Source organism: Syzygium oleosum, unplaced genomic scaffold (assembly GCF_021117445.2).
Source record: "Syzygium oleosum isolate NSW1041296 unplaced genomic scaffold, Sole_v2.1 Sole_v2.01, whole genome shotgun sequence".
Taxonomy (NCBI): Eukaryota; Viridiplantae; Streptophyta; class Magnoliopsida; order Myrtales; family Myrtaceae; genus Syzygium; species Syzygium oleosum.
Window position 1 is genome coordinate 32,028,293 of NW_026607485.1, and position 11,011 is coordinate 32,039,303.

The following is an 11,011-nucleotide window of genomic DNA, read 5'->3' on the forward strand; positions in this document are numbered from 1 at the left end:
TATGCAGAAAACGACGAACCCCTACTGGCATGGCCACCTCTCCACATACTCGTCCATTGCTCACCGTGGAAACTCTAACCAACCCTCTGCATGTGTCCGCATAAATCCTGCACATCCTCGGAGAAAGACTTGTATATAAATGCAGAAGTGTTGAACGAAGAAAGTCCCAGTAGAATCGTGTAAGGAGTGAAAGAAATTTAATGTTGTTCAGAGAAAAAGATTACTGTAAGTTTCTCTCTCTCTTCTGCTTCTTCTTCTTCTTCTTCTTCTTGTATTATCTCTGTTTGGGTGGTGTTGCGTTCATTCAGCTTTGTTATCTCTTGTGACTTGCTTTCGCTAGGACCTTTGCTTGTGTGTAGAAGAAGAAGAACATCTTAGTCCTCAAGTGCTTGGTGTCGAGTGGTAAATTCTCAAGACTCTCAGACAACTCCTCTTAGATCAAGATGTATGGTCACAATGAGAGAGAGACATTTTCTGCGCCTCTTCTGGTTCACGATCATGGCTCTGATACATCATCCCATTTAGAAAGTTTAGTGGGTCTATCAAATGAACAAGATCAGCCAACCGGACAATCAAGTTTTGAGGTTAGTGCTGCAAATCGCGATTAAAGAAAAAGAATTTGTTTCCAGTTTGGTCTTGTGCTCCTTCAATGTATTGACTAGAGCCAATTAATATGATATCATCTCCAGATTTAGCTTTTGGTCTGACCATTTTCTTTTTTTGCTTTTTCTCTAACCCATTTTAGGTGTTTGAAGAGATAAAAAAGATATATGCCATAGCGCTACCTCTCATCGTTACTGCCTTAGTCATGTACGGTAAATCCGCGTTATCGGTGCTGTTCCTGGGCCAGATCGGGAAAGAAGCGCTGGCCGGAGGCACACTTGCAATGGGTATTGCCAACATCACCGGTTACTCCGTCATCACGGGCCTCGCCCTCGGCATGGAGGCCATCAGCTCTCAGGCCTGCGGAGCCCAGCGATGGCCACTTATGGTCCAAACCCTACAACGCACCATTACGATCCTGACCCTTGCCTCCGTACCCATCTCCGTCCTTTGGCTCTATGTCAAGCCGATTCTCCTCCTGTGCGGCCAAGACCCGAAAATAGTCTCAGTCGCCGCGGTCTATCTCACATTCGTGATCCCGGATCTTTACTTCCAATCTCTCATCAATCCACTCAGAATCTACCTCAGATCACAAAACATCACAATCCCTCTTATGCTTAGTGCAGGGTTTGGGCTTATCCTCCATATACCAATTAACTATCTTCTTGTTCATCACTACAAACTTGGTGTCAAGGGCATAGCAATTGCTGTGTCCATAACTGACCTAATCATTTTGGCCGTACTCGTTTTGTGCATCTACTTTTCTAGGACTTGTAGAGAGTCATGGCAAGCTTGGTCACTCAAGTGCTTCAAGGAGTGGAGTACTATTCTCTGGTTGGCCATCCCGAGTTGCATCTCGGTGTGCTTGGAGTGGTGGTGGTACGAGCTCATGATCGTCCTCGCCGGGGTCCTCCCAAACGCAGCCGAGGCGGTGGGCGCCATGGGGGTTTTGATCCAAGCAACGGCATTGATCTACATCTTCCCCTCGTCGCTCGGGCTTGCGGTGTCGGCTCGTGTTGGGAACGAGCTTGGGGCGTCCCGGCCTGAGCGTGCTAGGGCCACCTCCCTAGTGGCCCTCGCTTGCGCCGTCGCCACTAGCCTCATCGTGATGCTGTGCACAATCGTCATGAGGACCATATGGGGCCGGTTCTTCACGAAGGACGAAGCTATCCTGGTGTTGACCACCGCGGCGTTGCCGGTGGTGGGGTTGTGCGAGCTTGGGAACTGCCCTCAGACCACCGTGTGTGGGGCACTGAGGGGCAGCGCGAGGCCCACTCTGGGGGCCAACATCAACTTGGTGGCCTTCTACTTCGTCGGGCTGCCCGTGGCCGGCGTCGTGTGCTTCAAGATCGGCATGGGCCTCTTGGGCCTCTGGATGGGCCTCCTCGCGGCACAGGGCGTTTGCGCCGTCGTGATGGTGGTCATGTTGGTGAGAACGGACTGGGCTGCTGAAGCAAGGAAGGCCCGAGAGCTGACCGGCACCGGCGCAGAGCAAGACGGCGGCGGAGAGAATTCTGACAAACGTCCGAAATAGCGAAGGCGTACATATATACAATTAGAGATAGTGGAATGATAATAAAAGGCGAAGAATAATGATTGATCATATTCATAGTGTACAAATCATTTCAAATACAGCTTTTTTTTCTTCTGGGTAGCTTTCAATTTCCGTAAATCATAACTGACCATTGAAAAGAATTCTTAACTATAAGAACGAAAGGACACTATAAGTGCATAACTGTGTACGGATATCACTTTGTGCCATAACTTTTTCGGATCACTTTTGCAAGTCGGAGGAAAACGATCATTTAAGTGTCATAAGTTTTTGGATCACTCGTCTAAAATTTTGAAAACGATCACTTAAGTGTTAAAATTTTTAAAAACGATCATTTAAGTGCTAAAAATTTTGAAAACGATCACTTAAGTGCCAATCTCCGCGAGCCTCCGCGAGCCACGTCCGAGAAATTAATAAAAAAATGCCACGTCGATTTGGCAAAAATTGTGTACGGCACGAGTTGCACTTCTGATCGTTTTTAAAAATTTTAGCACTTAAGTGATCGTTTTTCAAAAATTTTAGACTAAAGTGATCCAAAAAAACTTATGGCACCAAAGTGAGCGCGTCACACAGTTTGCACTTGTAGTGTTCTTTTGCCCTATAAGAACTGTTTATATTAGCTTAACAATGAAATAAACCTGATTAATTGTAATTGAACTTTCAAAAACTTTTAACAGCTGAAGCAGAGGAGAACCTGGAGATTTGGCATGGATCAGTACATGAGTAAATGGTCTGACAAGTCGTCTCAAAAGTTAGAAACAAGTTTAACTAGTTGATTCTGGTTTGGCATTTATCTAGATCGATTTACCGTAAGAAATATGATAACATTAGATTTTTTGGTTTTTTTTTTTGCCAGGAAATGATACCGTTAGATTGGATTCTTCTTAGGGAAAATACCACCAAAAACCCCAAACTATGCCACTTATGACAAATTTACCCTGAACTTTTTTTGTACGAAAAACCCCAAATTATGTCACTTGTGACACATTTACCCCACAATACTTTGGCCCATGGCCATTTTCGTCTTTTTTCTTTTTCTGTTTTTTTCTTTTTTTTTTTCTTTTCTTCTCTCTTCCCTCCGCCGGCCATGGCGGAGGGAAGCTGGCGAGGGCTGCCTTCGCCGGATCCGGTGAGGGCTGCCCTCGCCTGAGTCGGGCGAAGTCGCCCTTACTAGATCCGGCGTCGAGCGAGGGCAGCCCTCGCCAGATCTGGCAAGGACGACTTCGCCAGACTCAGGCGAGGGCGACCCTCGCCGGCGAGGGCAGCCCGCGCCGGCTTCCCTTCGCCATGGTCGGCGGAGGGAAGAGAAAAGAAAAGAAAAAAAAGAAAAAAAAAAAGAAAAAGGAAAAAGACAAAAATACCCATGGATCAAAGTATTGTGGGGTAAATATGTCACAAATGACATAATTTGGGGTTTTTCATGTTACAAAAAAAAGTTCAGGGTAAATTTATCCCAAGTGGCATAATTCGAAATTTTTCGTGTTACAAAAAAAAGTTCATGGTAAATTTGTCACAAGTGACATAATTTTGGATTTTTGGTGGTATTTTCCCATCTTCTTAATATAATGGTATCTCCTCTCAAGAGTAAAAGAAGTATCTCTCACTTAAAACTTCAAATTCAGTTGGTCAATAATAAGGCTTGGCAACAAACATCCTTTACAATGAGATTAACATAACATCATTAATCATTTTCGTTAATGTTGCGGCCGTTCCTTCACAATAGCGAGACAAACGAAATTGTTACTAATTTTTATGTAACATTATTTCCGGACCCAATTCATACCCAACCCAATTCGTACCTTAAAGCTCAAGATGAGAGTAAATCTCAACATCACATATGGCTTAAAATGGTCAATGAAAGCAACACAAAACCCAGATTTCAAAAGAAACCAACTTGTCCTTTCACCGTGTCGACGTTTTTGCCCACTCCTCTCTAGGATTCTCTCCTCTCTCCCTCCTATCTTCTCACAACTTCAATTTCCATGGAGGGGAGAATTTAAGGCTTTAGCTGATTTGGTTCTCTGTTATCTTTTTCTTACTTTCCTCCCGTTTTGAGGAGTTTTTCTCTTCTGATCTAGTCAAGATTTAAATGTTTCTCTTTCCCGTTTCAGGGAAGTTTCTATTGCGACCTAGTTTAGATTTGGAGTTTTTTTTGCGTATATGATTTTAGGATTTCGCTTTCCTCGGGTTTTGTTAGTGCACAAGTCTAGTTTCGAAAGAGATCATAAGAGTTTCGTGAAGATTTCGCTCTCACAGGTATCGGATCTGTGCGCATTTAACCTTGTTACTCTGCATGGCGATGGTGTTGGGGACGTTGAACTTAAGTGCGCATCGCATCCGAAAGGCAAAGTCATAGCAATAGATTGAAATCTCGGTGTGTGCTCATTATTAAAGACAAGTTCGGTGATCGGCCACTAATTTTGATATGAAAAAGTCCCAGATCTGCTCTTCGAGCGTGTAACTCATAACCTTATTCTAATAATTCATCTTCTTATCTGGAATTTTTTTTATTGTTTTGATTTGCAGTTGGACTGCGTATCTCTATTTTATATCCATGGAAATGAATAAAATATTTCTTTGAAAAAATAAAAAAATACCAACTTGGGAGGAAAATCACAAAACATCCATAAACCGGGTGAATTTGGTAAGTGCCCCATAAGGAAGGCAAGCATCGGATATACAGAAACCCGAGAGGAATCAGAACAAGCAAAGTGCTCAAACGGACCAATTTTGCGACCTCTAGCTAATAATAATAGGTAAGTCAAGGTCAATTTGAAGATTTTGATGGGCATTCTCGAATTTACAACCATTGTATTCGATTAGTCTTTATAAAGCCAATTCAATGACCTCTAATAACGGTTCTATAGCGTTGGTTCTCCTCTCAATATATCATCACCTTTATATCTCTTCTTTCCATTTTGTGAATCACATAGGCCTTAAGGAACATGCGAGTGGAAATGACCAAGCATTCATTCTTCAAGGAAAGAGAAGGTCTTCAACTCCATTGAAAATGGTACTTTGTCCTCGATATATCTTCACTTTTCTCTTCAATTATATATGGTGTACACGATGTAGGGACCTTGTTATATGAGCGCAATTATCCTATATGTCTCTAAATCTTATAGGGGGAAGATTTATAGAGGGGGAAAATTATAAAAAAAGTCTTAAACCTATTGCAATTGTACCAATTCAATTCTAAATACTTTTTTGTGGCAATTGATTTCCAAGCCTTTTCGAATTTGTGCCGATTCATTTCATTTAGCCAATTTTAGCAGGCCGGCGCTAACATGGCACAACAGACACTGATATGGCATGGACAACGCTAACGTTGATAATTTTCAATAATATTTTCGAAATTTTTAATTTTTTTTCTTTTCTTTCTCATTCTTTTTTTCCTTCCTTCTTCCTTTGGCCAGTCGCCGGACGAAGGCGAGGGCCGGCGAGGTCGACCTTGCCAGCCCCTGGCGAGGTGAGCCTCGCCGTCGCTAGGCAAGGTCGAGCTTGCCCAACCACAAGCAAGGCAAGCCCTCGCTAGATCCAGCGAGTGCATGCCTCACCAATAGTTGGGCACTGCTGTTGACACCTATTTTTTATTTGCCCAAAATTAATTTTACAAAAATTTATGGGTTAATGTCCTTAATTCGTAAACCAAAAAAAAAATATTATTATTATTTAGTTTATAATAGCATTGCATGTAGACATAGGTGCATTTTGCAATATTAGAATATAAAATTTAAAATTTCAAAAAAAAAAATTGGAATATATTATATTGTTTTCTTTATTTATTTTATTTTATTTTTTGAAAAAAAAAGAAAATTTTAAAAAAAAATTTAAAAAAATTTTAATTTTTTTTTCTTTTCTGTATTATTTTTTTTCCGAAAAAAAAAATCAAAAAAAAAATTTAAAAAAAAGTTTTTTTATTATGTGATATATTTGTTATGGTATTATTATACAAGTTTTTGTTTTGTTTAAATTAGACAAGCCTGGTATTGCGAGGTAGTATTTTGCATGTTAATTTTATTACCGTTGTGTTATTATGCATGTTTTTAATACAATTGCATGAATTGTTGTGTTTTTGAATGTCATCTCGACTTAGTTAAGGTTAGAACCTTAGGTGCCTATCTATCCCGATCGCCGATCGTTTCGATTATGCACTCGGTTGATCACCTCACATGTTAGGAGAAAGGTCCTAAAATCAATCTAAATTGCCCGACAAATGTTTTCAAAAAATGAATAGGACAAAATGGTACCGAAAGGGCATTAGTTATCCAACTAGTGTAACTAAGTCCCGAATTCGGTTAATCTCTCGATTCGTAGGAATAGGGTGATTCTCCCATCACCTATTTGGGTTTCTAATCGACTCACCCCAAATCGATTAGTGGCGACTCCTCGATATAAACCACTTGCATGTTAAAAACTTAAACCCTAAGTCGCGATATGGTATGGGCTTGGGAGAGCCCGAGTTAAGTCCCGAACCTAGACTTAGCACGTACTAGGCGAGCTCCCCTCTTTTTGCATGTTCGATAAAGAAAGGGAGCTCGGGAGTTCGGTCGCGACAACTGCCGACCTCGCCCAGCAACAGTGAGGTCAAGCCTCGCCAAGGGCGAGTGAGGTCGACCTCACCTAGTGGCAGCGAGGCTCGCCTCGCTAGTGGCCGACAGGGTTGACCTTCCCGGCTCTTGCCTTTGGCCAGTCACTGGATCGAGGTTACCAAAATTAAAAGGAAAAAAAGAAAAGAAAGAGAAAGAAAATAAAATAAAAGGAAAAAGAAAAAAATAATTAAAAAATTCGAAAAATAAAATAAAATATTATTAAAAATTATCCACGTCAGCACCGGCCATGCCACGTTAGTGCCAGCTAGCCAAAATTAGCTAGACGGACTAAATTGACACAAATGCAAAATGTTCAAGACTCAATTGGCACACAAAAAAAAGGTCTAGGACTGAATTGGTATAATTGCAATATGTTTAAGGCTTTTTTGGTAATTTTCCCTTTATAGAGGTGAATGTTCTTGACTCTAAAACTCAATTTCATTGAATTATAATCTTTATCATTCTAAGTTTTACTCTTACCACTAGATTAGTTTGTTAAGAAAGATTGAAAAACACAAGTTTTGTCCCATCAAAACTTGGAACAATAAGGGAATTCCTAAGGATCCGCACAACGCGCGGGCATGTGCCTTGTGTGGACATAAAGGAAATCTTTTCAAGCAATTTTAGCAACTCTAGGTCATTTTAGAGTGCTTATAATCAATTACCAAGTCAACCATTGAACCATTTCTCAAAGCTTGGCTACAAATGAGGATAGGCTTTACATTCTATCTTAATCATGTAGTTTTGGAAAGTATTAAGTATACCTCAATGCAATCCAATCAGTGTTAATGTAGGAAACCAAAATTCCTTCTTCAATTACGCAGCTTTCTTTCTCTCTTTAAGGAGACTATTTTTTTTTGTCAAAAAGGTGACATAATTCAAATGGACTCTCACTTGAGGATAATATTGCACAAATGTCAGACGGTTTCTTCTTTGCAAAGCTTCATCTTTATGATGATCGCCTTTAAAAGTTGAGTGGCAACATTGGATGGAAAGATTGCACGCCTACACAGATTGGAGAGGTTGAGCTACAAATTGTCCAAGGTCAACGTATTGGGTAATCTTACCCCTTTTCATTTGCTTTTGGGCTTTAATTACAACGACATGATCTTTTCAACAAAATCTGCAAATTTGAGTCATGAGCATAAACCTGTAAAATGTCCAAGTGTGCTGTAGATACACTCAAATGTGGGATACGAATGCAACAAGCAGACAAATCTCACATCAAGGAGTTTGGTTTGGTACTCTAGCTCTATACTTTCCATCTTATTTACCATAGTTTCATAACGGTTCATCTTTAATTTGATGTTTTTGTCCCAAAATATCCTAGCCCAAAACAACTAATCTCTTTCCTACTTTATGGTCACAGCCCAAGCACCTCGTCGAAGTTGCCGCCCGCCTCTAGCCACCACCACGAGCCACCTCCCTCTCCGTAACAGTGGAGGTACTTGACCTAGGAATTGAGGTCATAGACTTCTATTGCATCCTCCATCAAAGTCTCACAAGTCGCTTATAGAAGCACCAAGCTAGTCGTCGATGATAGTAATCAGCCACAATTCCTCCGATTAATGGATGGAAGGATAATGGAGGGGGGAGGGAGGTGGTGGCGAGGCATCTGGCAAATGGTCGCCGGTTGATGATGGCGACACATAGAGGATGCGGTCGCTAGTAGTTTAACTTTAACTAGTGCAGATCAGATACATTTTGTGGTAAAAGGTTGAATAAGGAAAAAACTAAGAGAAAGGAAAATGGAAACGAGGGGAAAAATTGGTAAGAGCACATAAAAATTGGATTAAATGTGTTAATGTGTGATTATTTTGAAGAGCAAGTAATAAAACACGTCAATTTATCCTTACTGAGAGAATCTCAATCCATAAACGAAATAAATAAACATACATAATTCCATTGACAAAATAGCTGAACACATATCTAGATGTGAAATGGTATTGGTATTGGTTTCAGAAATAGACAGCAACACATGGATAATCTGGAAGGTAAAAGCAAGAGGAAGAACAGGCAGAAACGCCAAAGTCTTCCCTGTGCACCTTGTTCTCAGTTCTCAGCTTCACCGATCCATGCCTACGATCACAGTGGGAGCATTTGCCATCCCCCTTTGTTGCCGGTCCACGTTTGCTTCCCAACCTTCACATTCAAAATCACATAAACCAATGCATCAAAATAGGATAGATCATTCATCTCAATGGGTAGGGCAAGAAATAACAGTGAACATACACTATATCTTGGAATCCAAATAACAATTTGGTCTAGAAAGTGATCAAGAAAGCAAATGCGCAAGATTATCCGAAAACAGTTCTCACAATGAAAGAGTTCAAGAGGATGAAGGTCTTTGAATTACCAATGCCCATGTCGAAGCCGCGATTCTTGAGCTCTCGATACTCTTGGCAAAGCGAACAAGGCTCACAGCAGAAGTGAACCAAGCAATCGGCGACGGGTGCCTCCTCCAAGACATATTGCCCTCTCATTCTCGACCGGTAAAAGCATGAATACAGGCATGGCAAGCCCGTCAGAGCCAACACTGCGTACACGAACCCACTTGCTGCACAAGCTGTGCCCCAAAAAACAAAAGAATCAAAACATTTTTAATCATCAAAAACATAAGGTAGGCAAAAAAAACCTGATGAGCTTTTTAGTTTTCAAAATCCTGAGCTCATTGAACATAGTTATTCCTCCACATATTAACAGACCCAGAAAAAAAGAACGAAGTATACTATATGGTTCACATGGCCACACACATAAGACACAAAGGCAATCCACAGATGACAACCAATGCCCTTTAACAGACAGAACCAACTAAGAAAACCGTCATGTTCACAAATGTACATGTTTTAAGGAAACTTACAAACGGAACCCCTGCTCACAATCTCGCCAATTTGTCCGAATGTCACGCAAGGGCAGAAGGCAGTGATCAGGCAATTAGCAGGGTCGTCACAGCAGTGGCAAAGGCCTGTCGACCACCGCGCAGCCGTGCCGCGAGTGGCGGCGGCGTGCGGAGGTGGGCAAGAGGAGATGTTCATTGGACCTGGAAACCCATGGGTTGCATATTTTGCACCACCGTCATAAGTTGAGGAATACATCTTCTGTGCGAGATCTGTGTTTCGCTCGTTAGAGGATTAAGCTGGTAATAAATGTAGATGTGTCCTGCCTAGTACGTGCCCCAACGAAAACGTACTAGTTTTCATGGATTTGTTGTTTAGACTCAGTCAGATGTGAACAGAATATGTGTACGGGTGTTTTCCTTTTGATTTATCACTTCAAGGTATCATCCCAAATTTTTTAATTTTCCATATGAAAGGTTTTAGTTCTTGGTGAATCATTTGAAGTTATCAATACAGTAGGTACGACCTTCTTCCCAAAAAATAATTTATTGGGGAGCTCGTTCGAGGCCGGTGCCACCGGATGCGTTCATTGGACCCTTCGTTTTGAAGATTTCTAGGAACACCGCCACCTCTTTTTATCTTTTGTCTTGGAAAATACAAAAGTATGCTTAATGCTTAATGAAGGGACAATGCCAGGTCCTTTCTCTAGGCCTCCTCTAATGAAAGGGGGGGTTCAACGGTGGAGACCAACTTTTGGGGAGAAATAAGTAAAAACAAACACGTCGAGACCATCAGACAAAAGCATGAAACATGGTGAAAATACTACTGCTTATCCTGCTTTGACTCCTGTGGGCTATAATGATATTGCTTAGATATATGAAGTAAGTTGTTTAGATACATGCAGTAAATTTTGGCCAGCAAAGGTTGCAGTCAATGCCTCCTAAGTGTGGAGGAAATTGTTCAAGCTTCAAGAAACAATGAATCGTTTCATCAGCATCAATATAGGTGATGGGGTTAACGACCATGTTGTGGTATGATCCATCGCATCCTCTTGGCATTCTTCTTGATGCATTTCCTAAAAGAATTGATGTTAACAGAGCTAACAGAGCTACCTGGAAGGGTTGTATATAGGCTAAAATATGAAACTTCACTAATTGCCAAAGCACAGCCCTTGCAAGTTCATCAATGCAGGAGCTTAAACTTAATTGAATCTCTACAAATACTTAGTTTTGCAGCTGATCTTACCCTCCTGCTTTTCACTTGTCTTAGGAAATACGCTTGTTTACTTTTAAAAAAAAAAAAGCAAATTTTGCGGGTCGCACATGTAATAAGACGCGGGATTCATTTTACCTCGAACAAGGAAAAAGGTAAAAGAATTTATAGGTTCTGTGCCATTGAAGGGATATATCGAGAACCGAAACAGAACG

The 11,011-nt window shown here is 41.1% G+C and overlaps 2 protein-coding genes across 2 annotated transcripts; one reads left to right on the forward strand and one right to left on the reverse strand.

The window, feature by feature from the left end:
- Positions 1-346: 346 nt before the first annotated feature.
- LOC115668073 (protein DETOXIFICATION 49-like) lies at positions 347-2,137 on the forward strand. Its single transcript, XM_030589582.2, has 2 exons — positions 347-584; positions 746-2,137. Exons 1-2 carry the CDS (start codon positions 444-446, stop codon positions 2,135-2,137), a joined length of 1,533 nt encoding a protein of 510 aa, XP_030445442.2. The 5' UTR covers positions 347-443.
- Positions 2,138-8,812: 6,675 nt separating this feature from the next.
- Positions 8,813-9,842, reverse strand: LOC115665252 (cell number regulator 1-like). Its single transcript, XM_030587127.2, has 3 exons — positions 9,608-9,842; positions 9,104-9,313; positions 8,813-8,889 (listed from the first exon to the last, which is right to left on the reverse strand). Exons 1-3 carry the CDS (start codon positions 9,840-9,842, stop codon positions 8,813-8,815), a joined length of 522 nt encoding a protein of 173 aa, XP_030442987.2.
- Positions 9,843-11,011: the final 1,169 nt, after the last annotated feature.